The sequence below is a fragment of the Kogia breviceps genome, chromosome 10 (assembly GCF_026419965.1).
Source record: "Kogia breviceps isolate mKogBre1 chromosome 10, mKogBre1 haplotype 1, whole genome shotgun sequence".
Taxonomy (NCBI): domain Eukaryota; kingdom Metazoa; phylum Chordata; class Mammalia; order Artiodactyla; family Physeteridae; genus Kogia; species Kogia breviceps.
Window position 1 is genome coordinate 55,215,313 of NC_081319.1, and position 12,597 is coordinate 55,227,909.

Below are 12,597 nucleotides of genomic sequence, written 5' to 3' on the forward strand. Positions count from 1 at the left end.
TTATTAGAGAAATGCAAATCCAAACTACAATGAGATACCATCTCACACCAGTCAGAATGGCCATCATCAAAAGTCTACTAACAATAAATGCTGGAGAGGGTGTGGAGAAAAAGAGAACCCTCCTACACTGTTGGTGGGAATGTAAATTGCTAAAGCCACTATGGAAAGCAATATGGAGGTTCCTTAAAAAACTAATAGTGCTACCATATGATCCAGCAATCCCAGTCCTGAGCATATATCTGGAGGAAATGATGGTTCGAAATGATACATGAACCCCAGTGTTCATTGCAGCACTATTTCCAATAGCCAAGACTTGGAAGCAACCTAAATGTCCATAAACAGACGAATGATTAAAGAAGATGATGTACATATATACAACAGAATATTACTCAGCCATTAAAGAGAATGAAATAATACCAGTTGCAGCAACATGGATGGACCTGGAGATTATCATACTAAGTGAAGTAAGACAGAGAAAGACAAATATCATATGATACGGCTTATATGTGGAATCTAAAAAAATGATACAAATGAACTTATTTACAAAACAGAAACAGACTCACAGACTTAGAAGACAAACCTATGGTTACCAAAGGGGAAAAGTGGGGGGGCAGGGCTAAATTGGGGGTTTGGGATTGACATATACACACTATTATATTTAAAATAGGTAACAAACAAGGACCTACTGTATAACACAGGGAACTCTGCTCAATATTCTGTTATAACCTAAATGGAAAAGAATTTGAAAAAAGAATAGAAACATGTATATATATAAGTGAATCATTTTGCTGTACACCTGAAACACATTTTTAATCAACTACACTCCAATATAAAATAAAAATTAAAAAACTTAAAATAAAAAACAAAAATGCCTTATTCACTACAGATATTTCCTGGAAGTTATTATATAATAGTAATAATGATAGTAGTAGTAGTAGTAGTAGTAGTAGTAGTAGTAGTAGTAGTAGTAATGACAATAATAATAGTAATAATAATACCTTGTATTTGTAAGGTTAAGTCATGTTCTAGCATATTTAATTTGGAGGACTGACTTTAGAAGTTAAAGCACATACTGAAGACTCCATTACCATTATTAATCTTTCAACAACAAACAAATCTCTAAATGTGTATTGAGATGAAAGAAAACTGATGATCCAGAAATGGAACAGCACTCTGTAAACAGGAAGAGTCTTTTGGGGATTTTCTATTCACCAGGGCTTTGACTGTTACCTATAAAGTAAAATAGCATGACAAGACATCTGTATATAGACTGAACTTTTGATAATTCCTTTGGTTTCAATCAAAACCTTTCACATTTTAATCTCCATAATTACTCAACACAAAGCTAACTGAACTTTGCTCTCTAAGTGATTTAAGGATTTTTCAGTAGTAATTCTGACTCCCTGATTTTTGCTTTGCCACTTAATTCCTGAATAAGACTGTACTCCATGTTGTTTTATATTTAACAATACTCTTTTTCATAAACTGTTTTACTGGGTGAGTTTGAAGCACCCTTGCCAGGGGAGTGTTACTGTCTTCATTTAAGAATGAAGTCACTGAGACCAAAATGCAGGCACACTATCCAGTTTCAAGTGTGAATATTGGAGTTTTTCAAAAAATATGTGTGGTAGATTTTTTTTTTGGTAACAATGTCTATGATGCCCCTCTCTGTATCCAAGCCTTTTGGTAGTGAATTCCTACATTAACTCTGGGCTTGGTCACACGACTTGCGTCTGACCTATGGGACAATAGCAAAAGAGTCATAAACAGAATTGAAAAAATGCTGGTCATTTGGGCATCCTCTCTTGCTGTTCTCTGAATTCTGAGACTTCCACGGGAATAAGCCTGCTAGAGGGTCAGCAATACATGGCTCATTGGTGTCCATCACTCAACCACCAGACAACTAACACCCAGAAGCAGAACTGTGAAGATGTCCAGGAGCTATGCCCAGATGCTCAAGCAAGTCCAGTCAATATCAGAAGAACCATTCACCTGAGGTGAGCCCAAATTCTAACCCACAGAATAATGAACTAAATATATGTTTGTCACTGAGTTAGGGATGGTCTGTACTGCAGCAAAAGATAGCAGATGCCACATAAGAGAGTAATGTCCAGATGGCTGACCTGGAGGAAAAGAGTTTAGTATGGCTTGAACTTACTTAGACTGTTGGTAAGAATATGCAGATGCATGCTCGTTGGATGTGTCCACTGCTATCTGCTGCTGCTGACCACTTGTGTCCTGGGATGAAGGTGCCACTGTCTGGGGAGAGGTATCAGCAACAACACCCTATGGAGGCAATAAGAACACAAAAGTCTTATTGGCTTTAGCAAAAGGACTTCTTGCAGATGGACTGTAGGGCATACCCATCTTCCATATGGCTTGAGTAGAGCTGCACTCAGCTATATAAAGCCACAGTATGAACCCAAAGAAAACAAACAGAGCACATTTGGATAAGGGCTGAGGAATTTACCTCAATGTGTCACCAAGAAGCCTTGCCATCAGAAGACCCTGTAGCAGTCAAATGATGAGGAAAGCATTTTGCCCATAGTTAGAACTTTTAAATCATGGTTGCATACAGCCACACTAAATAATGATTCCTTAATCAAAAAATTCACGTAGAATTCCTATAAAAACGTGTATATTTGAGCATTTTCCTGGGAATAAAGTAGTCTACCCTGTCTCTATGATGTGGCAAAACAATGGACTTTGACCTTCATAAAAACGTACATCCAAGTTTGGAATTCTTTTAAAGGACACTGTTAAGCAGGGTCTCCCTTAAGCAATTTGATTTGTTTTATTTATTTATTTTTATTTTCCTTGATGTGAACTGGAATTCATTTAGAAGTTTCAGAAAAAGCAAGAAAGAAACAAGCATCCTTAATTTTGATTCGCTCCTCCCCTTACCATTTGAATGGCTTTTGCCAACAAGAATGGATTTCGTGAGTTGGTCATCAGATGCCAACAGAATGGATTTCTTGAGTTGGTCATTATTCAGAATGTGTTTTGTTCTGAGAAAGGTTTGGTAGTTAGTAGTCCTAAGGAGGGAATCTATCTGAATACATTCTCCTGGTTTTACTTACAGCCTTGGGCTTCTGCAGGGATATAGGTTTTTGGTCAACTCCCTATCCCTAACAAAAGCTCCCTGAAATTGTTCCTCAGAATCTAAAAATTCTCCCTTTATAAATTCAATCTTTTTTTCCTAATATGCTATTTGGTGTTATGCATTTTGATGAACCTCACACCCACAATGATTTGTGTGGATACTGGTGAATTTTCAATGAGTGTTTTTACATAGAAAATGAATCAGTGTTTTCCTTTATAAGCACAAATTCAAGGCAATATATCAGGGTATACTTATATAATTCTTAGTGAAATATTTCTTTTTAAATCCCAGATTTAACTATAATTAGACTGTTCCCAATAAGCAACACTGTCAAATGTGTCTCCTTATTTTATAGTCCTCATAGCTCAGATTCTGTAGATAAGCACACACATTTGGTCCAGAGATAGAGAAATGTGGATATGTGGCAGAGATTTATGCTTAAAGTCACCTACAATATCTAGATTCATAATTTTCTTATGGCCTAGATGGGTTTTGATAGCTAAATATAGCAAAGAACATACATTTTAATCACATATTCTTGCAATTCTGAAAAGCCAATTAAAACCTCTTTAATACTGAAACATTCCTTGGGGACCATAGGTCTGGAACACATAAAAGATTAAAAAATTGGACCTCCTCGGTTTCCTAAGTGACAGGACACTGTCCTCTTAAATGTCTGTGCTTCGCAAACCTTGGTAGGAGCAAATATTTGTCACACACTAAAAATAAGCAAACAAACATTTCAAAAGATCTAATCTGGTCTGTAAAAATCTCACCCAATCTCTGTGGCTCCAGAGGTTGGAAGAGTCATGGTGGTCTCCTACAATGAATGGTACCAACATGAGTTGGTTGGCCAACTGATGGAAGAAGCGCACTGTGACCATAATGGCAAATGCGCATCAGGAGAAGGGGAAGGGGGGGCAAGAAACAATAATGGTTAGAACCAGAGAGACGTATACACCTCTAAGTGTCTTACCACCATCCACATAGCCCTATGCCCTGCTCCTTTCCTAAGTATGTTGCTGGCTCTGTCCAGTAAAATAATGTGTAGAGGAAATGGATTCAGCCCAACGGAAAGAGAGAAGGAAGGGACAAAGCTTCCAGTAAGGAAAATATGACTTTATCTTTCACAGTATCCATAGCAATATGAGTGGTACAAGTTTTTCTCTCTTGTCTGTAGGATGCCACAGTCCTGTCAAGGTTCATTGGCGAGAGCAGTGGTTCTTCATCTTTGGTACACATTAGAATCACCTAGCATCTTTTAAAAATCCTGGTGTCCAGTCCACACCCTATACCCCATCAGACTCTCTGGCAATAGGACCTAGTCATCACTATTTTTTAAAGTATTAATTTTTAAAATAATTCTGATATGCAGAAAAGTTGGACAACCAGTTCTCTAATACAGTCCCTCTCAACTTTTAATGTGCACCTTGATCCTTAAGGGATCTTGTCAAAATGCAAACTCTGATTCAGTAGATCCGGGTGGGGCCTGAAAGTCTGCATTGCTAACAGGCGCTCAGGTGATACTGATAATGCTGGTCTAGGAACCACTACTGCAGAAACAAGGCATCAGAGAACTAGCTCATTCAAATAGTTGCACATGTTTGCCTTCCTCTTTCTGAGTGTTTGTGGCTAACATTTGATGAGGTAGTTGTTTGATCTGATCTTTTCTCTAAACATAAAAATGGCACTCCTCTCAGACCTGGATACCAAATTTTGCTTATGTTATATGCAAAGCAAAACACAGGTATGTTCAAGTAAAGTACATACTTTCACAGAGTGAGTTTGCAACTTCAAATTTTCAAGCAGCACAAAAATCACAAATAAGGATTTGGGGGGTTATGGTGGACCCCAGTGCATGTGGCTGAGATTTATCTGCCCCAACCTTGTTCTGTAAGAAGAGACAGACTTACTTCAATGGAAACAGCTGTCGGAGGCACAGGCGTGTACTGGGGAATGTAGGTCCCTTGCATAGGAGCGGCAGCAGTCATATACTAGAGGGAATCAAAGAAAAATGCAGGTGAACCTGGGCGTGCAACCAGCGAGAAGAGTGATATCACATAAAAGGCTTTTCGATGTGTGGCCCCCCACCAATGCATGATGAAACTTAAACTTTATTTTGACCCCAAATAATGCAGTTCCTATCAGCATAGAATAGTCATCGCTTACTGATTCAGTACCAACGGCAGCCCACCTCCCCGATGTCAGTAAAAGTTCATTCACCCCATCCCCTCACTTCATCCTTTTGAACATTCTACATCAGCTCCCAAACATTTCACTTTCACATCTAAAACACAAATGCCAGGAGGGCAGGGATGATGTCTGTTTTTTTCTCCATTTTATTGCTAGCACATAGTAGGCTCTCAACAGATTACTTGTTGAATGAATGAATCATTATATTGTGAATAATAATTTCTTTTCTAACTAAAGTAAAAGAGAGGAATAATGTAAGAAACACTTATCTAGCAACCATCAGAATAGGTAAATGTTATCATTTTTGTCATTTGATCACTTTTTTATATATAAAGGAAATAGAGTGTTCCAGATAATGTTGAAGTTGCTTTTCTTCCTTCCCCCCATTCCATGTTCATTTCACTGTATTTCCTTTTCCACTCCTTTAATTCTCTGAATTTTCTTCATCCAGATGAACAATACAACAGTCCAATCATTCTTCACTACATTGTAGTAATCAGTAAAATATGTGTTGGGGATAACATGTATTTTGGCAACGAAAAACGGAAGCCCCAGAAAAATTATATGCCCACCACCATAAGCAAAAAGCATGACCCATATTCCTATTTCTAATACATATAGCCCCTGAAAAGTCAAAAACTCTTTGAGAATGGAATCTTCTATGAAATCAACTGTATTTCTGAGTTTCTAAACTTGAACATCACAAAATTTCAGAAACAGAACCATCTAATGAAAAAACAAGGTTTCTCAATACACAAAGCTTTAGAGGAACACTTTTGATGGAAAACTACAAGCCCATGATTCTTTATTCTTCTAAATTCGCTGAGCTCATGTATTAAGGCCATGCATAAATATGCAAAACCTAAATTACAATGTTGTGCATTGATCGGTACTTTCAGTATCCAAGAGGCATGATACTTCTGAATCGAGGGAAATATATGAATGGAGATTGATTCATCAGATGTTGTTGTTTACTATTCATAGAGAAATATAGCAATAAAACAACTCTGGGGTAAGTGCTTCTCCATCCTAAACTAAGCACTGTCTTACTACATCGGTTTGCTAAAAACAAGAGACAGCCTTAGTGAAACAACACTAAATCAAACAAACCAAACTGCTGCCTGTAATCCATGTGTTGCTGCTGATAACAACTGTGTGTCATTCCTATGTGTACAAAACAACCTTGTAATGCGTGCCAAGGGCAGCTGTTTGCAAGGATGGGGGATATTACTAACTTAGCTTCATAGTTGAAAATTAGCAGAGGTTTCTGTGCCCCATCCTCTGTGTTCCCAGAGTGTTCATCGCTCTTCTATTAAAATTGTCCAGACTCTCTTCTCTCTAAAGGCATGGACCAAGTGTTACATGTCTCTGCATCTTCCAACACTTCACACAATGCCTGGTACCTAGTAAATAATGATTCAATGGCTGAATAAAAGGACACAAGAAGAAAGCCTTCCATTTCCAATTACAAATCTTGCATGCCTCTTAGCTGTCAATAATTCTGAGTTCTCTATAGATATCAATTTCCCCACCCCTATAAAGTGTTTGCATAACCTTTAAACAAAGGTTTATCCTGTGTCCTTAAGCTGACAATGATTATTCAGGTATCCAACTGCTATCAATTTTTTCAAATAAGTACAGAACTCTGGAGTAACATTTCAGCAAATATTATTTCATATTTAGTACTCATGGCAGGTGTCTGCTTTGCCAACAAAATTGCTCTAGAAAGTAGGTAGGAGATAACAGTTTCCTGGCCATTTCAGACAGGTGGTTTGTATGTCATATAGGTTTTAAATATCCCTTAATTTAGTATTCCATACAATGTATTTTTTTAGAATGTTAGCTCAACTGAGAAAAAAAGCTTTCTGTGTTCCAGAGCAATGCTGCACAATGTATCCTCTTTGCTATAGAGATAGAATTTTAAAACTCTGAGAAATCAGGTTTTACAGAAGCCTATTTAAAGGAGATTTTAAATCAGTGTTTCTAAAACTGTTTTTGGCAGCACCTACTGATTTTGCTTAAAACTAGTACTCTCAAGAATATACTTTGAAAAAGGTTTCTTTAATGGAATATCAAAAATCCTAGTAGATCTGTAGCAAGTGGGAATGTGTTTTCACCGACAGAGTTAATGCTCTTGTGGCTCATGTTCTCCCCTTTGGTCATGGTTTTTCAAGATGTATAATACACCAGTAAAAGGATGCTCCCTCACTGATCTGAGTATTTTCTATTCCTGAGTTAGTAATTCCAGACTTTGCAATTGTCATCAGTGAGTGTGCATGTCCTCGACATAAGACAATGTCACTGGACATGGCTCGACCACCCCCGCTCCATGGTCTGCATCGCTACAGAGACCTTTTTGTGAACTAGATTTAGGGACGTGGGCTGGGGCCACACGTAGCACCGTTCACGATTCCTCATGAGAATCCACCTCAGTTTTAGACCTCCCTTGTCAAACTAGAGTTCTCAAGCAGTGTAGTTAATGAAAAACGTATTGTGTCATTCTTAGCTAAGCTTCTTGAAATGACTCTGAGTTATTCAAAACCCCATCTGTGTTCTGTTCAGTAAAATCAGTAAATCTTCATACCTTCTGTGGCATTCAATGAAGTTGTGAAAGTGGCCCAAACTGAACTGCTTATAGCATAAATTCAGAGTTATCTCTTCAGAACAATGCTGTGAGTTAGGCAGGATGGCTCACCCATTTTACAGACTGAGAAACTGAGATATACTGGAATAACTCCAGTTCTGTTGACAAGATTCAGCCCACTTTTCAGTCTACTTCAGTACTCTTGAAATAAAATAACTAAGGTCCTAAGAGCTTTTATGATCATTACCATGCAAAATAATATCAACTTAAAAAAAAAATAGACTTTAATAATTGGAGTTCCAATTAAGAAATATAGGATAATAATGCTTTGGTTTTAACATTTTATTATCATTTCATTTCCATAGATTTAAAAATTTTCACTATATACTCAGAATACCTCATTTTCTTCTAGAAAGGCTACCCCTTGTGCTTATTTTATAATTTAATTTTATGCTACTCTTCAGAACTAATAGAGATTTTATAGTATAAATGAGATCAGCTCAGTTCAATGTGTTGTGTATGTGTATTTTTTAATTAAAAAAAACTGCCCTTCTGGCTGCTCTTTATTTATTTATTTTTGGTGTCACAGAAAATCTAATAGAGCTGGAGAATGTTGTTTTAAAATTAGGGATAGGCTTATTTTAAACAAGTCAACGCTATGGAGTTTTATACCCCATAAGGCTATTATCTCAATGAAACTTTTCTGTGGTAGACATATATTTTCTAGGGAAAAGCCTCAAGAAGTGACAGCCTTGTAAAATAAGGCACAATAACTTACAGGAAATGGCTACAGCTATGTGTAAGATCAACTCTCAGCTTTAGGTAATTTGTCACAAATAACTCTGAACTTTCTCTAAGCATACAGTATGATTTCCTTAAGAGCAAAGATAAACTACAGTCAGACTTAATAATGCAGGCTGTACAAACATGGTTTAGATCTCAGTGCCTAAGACTGCTTTCTTTTCATCCAGCTAATAAATGACAAAAACCTAAAGAAGGACCTGTGATATTAAAAAAATCTGCCCTTTGACTTGATAAATTTCTGTGAATTACTTATTAAAACCAAAACAAGAATGGATTTCTATCCTTTAAGCTAATTTATTTTACTGTTTTTTCTCAAAATCTAGAAAATGCCTTCCATAATTCTTTCATGAGTACACATTATTTTGCATTTTGGGGGGATAAAATGGCTGATGGGACCCATATTACAATGAGATGATGTAGATAAAATGGATAAATCCATATAATATTTCCCCGTTGGTGGCAGCTTAAAGTTTTGACATTCATGGATAAGTTTTCTTTTTTGGTAAACAGTTCAATGATTTTTACATATTCTGAAAGCACTGGATTTTCACATAGAAGTATGTAGGAGACGCAAATAGCCATTTTCAAACCCACAGAATAAATTCCAGACTCCATCACTTCTTCCAAGAAGTCTAGACACTGCATCACCAAGACAGTTACATGAAGAGAGAAAAAAAATGGTGAAGTTGGAGAGGAATTGTATTTTTGTCTATTTAATTTAGAACAAACTGTTTCTGTTACTGTGGACTCATTGATTATTTCTGAAGAAACAGAAAGTGAAAACTCCAAATTTTTAGTTCCTGATTTACTTTCTCTTTCCCCACCAAAGCAAAACAAATAAAAACGTTTTATATATTTCCCTTGAGCAAACTTTTCCTTTTATTTATCTGTAGAGCAAAGGAGTGGCAAGGAAATCCCTAAATTTCAATTTTTGGAATTTCGTAAAATAAAATAATTGATCAAACTTGTTCATTTGTAGTTATTGTTATACTACGTAGGTTTTAAATTGGTGCGTCTAATCCTTGCTATAACATTCAAAAATCGGCTTAGGGCTTCCCTGGTGGCGCAGTGGTTGAGAGTCCGCCTGCCGATGCAGGGGATACGGGTTCGTGCCCCGGTCCGGGAGGATCCCACATGCTGCGGAGCAGCTAGCTGGGCCCGTGAGCCATGGCCGCTGAGCCTGCTCGTCCGGAGCCTGTGCTCCGCAACAGGAGAGGCCTCAACACTGAGAGGCCCGTGTACAGAAAAAAAAAAAAAAAAAAAAAAAAATCGTCTTAACAAATTTCAGCAAGAGTAGTTGTCCAGGTCCTATCAAACTCAGAAAGTCACTGAGAAGGATATAGGAAAGGAAGTTGCACAGAGAAAGCAGAAACTGTGCTGGATGATACTAATAGCATGCAGTGTGAATTACTGTGAGTTCCATCTAATACAAAGTTTCCTTTCATAAAGGAAGCTTGTGGGTATAGGGAACAACCTGAATTATGATTCATCAGTATCTGGTGAGCGGCTCAGGGGGAGGCCACAGAGTTACCTTAGGTAGAGGTATTCTGGGCTTTTGAGGATTATATTTCTTGGATTTGCAAAATTCTGTCATCTCAGAGCTAGGGAGAGGTTGGTGTACTTGGCGTGGCAAATTAGTATCATTTCACATGTTTACATTGGCTAAGTAGTAACAGCTGCCTGGAGTATAATTCTAAGAATGCCTTCTAAGTCTCCATGTCATTCAGTGGATGAGAGACCATGCATAGAGAAGAATAGAGCTGAAGACGGTCTCCTTGAAAGGAAACAGTGCCCCCACTAGGGCTCTAGGGCTGGACTTCTACCTGGACTTCTACTGCTCAGTTCTTCCTATATTCTTCCACTCCTGCCAATGAAATGTTGGAGAGTAAGTGGATACCCCCATAATAGTAATAGTGTAGGCTTTCATAATGTTTTATGTTAGTGTTAATTTATAGCCTATTTACTTTTTAAGGTACTAATGCAGCAATAACAAAGTAGACATCTATGAGAGATGAAATAATTACCCCTAAAGTGTAGGTAGATGTGAATATAGTTAGCAGCACAGACTTCACCTACTAGAAGTAAAAGCACCTGAAAAGGGAAGAAGACCAGTTAGTAGGCTTGATAGAAAGGGGAGCCCAGAATTTTTAGGAGTATGTAGCCTATGTTATCCTATACAGTTCACCAGAATAGTGCTAAACATAGCCCAGAGAGGTGTGCATTAAACTATTAAACAAAAAATACAGATTGTCGTCATTGTATTCTGGGGTGAGGCCTATTTGTTGCTGCCATACAGCAAAGAGAGGAACAAAGAAGAATCCTGGAGGTTGTTCTTAGATTGGAAATTTACAAAAACCTCACCCACTGCAATATAGGGAGAAGTAGTCATTCCCACGGGATCACAGTCTATGGAGGCCTTCAACTATGCAGAAAAAGCAATTTTCACTAACGTATGGGAAAAAAACAAAGCCCATTAAGTTTGAGCATGTGCACAGATCACGTGGTAGCAATAAAAATAAAAGATAATACTATGGAAATTTAGCTGATTAAGAAACTATGTCGGGGCTTGGTTGGTGGCGCAGTGGTTAAGAATCTGCCTGCCAATGCAAGGGACACAGGTTAGTGCCCTGGCCCAGGAAGGTCCCACATGCCGCAGAGAAACTAAACCCGTGAGCCACAACCACTGAGCCTGAGCTCTAGAGCCTGCAAGCCACAACTACTGAGCCCATGTGCCACAACTACTGAAGCGTACGTGCCTAGAGCCCATGCTCTGCAGCACGAGAAGCCACGACAATGAGAAGCCCTCACACCGCAACAAAGAGTAGCCCCCACTCACCCCAACTAGAGAAAGCCCACACACAGCAATGAAGACCCAACACAACCAATAAATAAATAAATAAATAAATAAATAAAAGAAACTATGTCTTTAAATTTGAACTTGAAACAACCCCATATAGATATCATGAATTCCTTCCTCCCCTCTCCTCAATTTTTCTGTGATGGGTAACATGAAATATAGAGAAAGATAAGAGAGATTCCATGAACCACAAAGACCACTCAGGAGATAAAAGTAAGTCAGATAAAACTAGGAACTAGAATGGAGGCAACTATGAAAGCATATTCACAGTGGAGTAGCAGAAATGAAAGACTCCTTGGGCTTAGTAGAGAGGGGAGGTAAGTAGAAAAGGTAGTAAAAGAATATTATGAGTAAAATTATGTCAATACATTTGACAACTTAGATAAAATACACAGATTTGCTGAACAGCAAAATTTAGTAAAATGGATGCAAAAAGAAATTAAAAATCTGCATAGTCTACATTTACTAAAAAAAAATAAATTCAGAATCCAAAACCTTCCCAAAATAAAATCCTCAGCTTCAATTGGCTTCTCTGGTGAATTTTCCAAACATTTAAGGAGTAAATAATAGCAATCTTGTATAAATTCTTCCAGAGAGTACTAAAGAAGGATCACTTCTCAACTCATTTTATGAAGTAGCATATTCTTTATATCAAAATTTGAAAAGGGCATTACAAAAAGAAAAAACTACAAAAACTACAGCCCAATGTCTCTCATGAATATTTATAAAAACTTCCTAAATAAAATTTATCAACTCAGTGAGATATATATATATAATATATATAATGTTCAAGTGGAATTTATTTCAGGATTGCAAGGTAGGTTTAACATTTGAAAGTCAATCAACATAATTCACCATATTGACAGAATAAAATTATATGATCATTGTAATGACTTAAAATATCTTTTATAAAATCTAATGTCTGCATATGAGGAAATGTCTTGGCACACTAGGAATAGATGGAAACTAGGAATAGAAGTCTGTAAACAAAAAATTTACAGCTAACTTCACAGTTAATGGTGACACACTGAATGCTTTCTATTTGAATTTTGGAAT

At 37.3% G+C, this 12,597-nt stretch overlaps 1 protein-coding gene across 4 annotated transcripts in view; it reads right to left on the reverse strand.

Moving 5' to 3' along the window:
- The window catches only part of RBMS3 (RNA binding motif single stranded interacting protein 3), a 1,499,266-nt gene that overhangs the window by 24,162 nt on the left and 1,462,507 nt on the right, over window positions 1–12,597 (reverse strand). For 3 of the 4 annotated variants that reach the window (XM_059077380.2, XM_059077384.2, XM_059077378.2), the window contains 2 exons: window positions 5,017–5,097; window positions 2,155–2,286 (listed from right to left, as the gene is read on the reverse strand). In XM_059077380.2, coding sequence (XP_058933363.1) covers window positions 2,155–2,286; window positions 5,017–5,097 — 213 coding nt within the window. Of the gene's footprint in view, window positions 1–2,154; window positions 2,287–5,016; window positions 5,098–12,597 lie in introns of those variants that run through there. The other variant, XM_059077389.2, reaches the window with a different exon arrangement.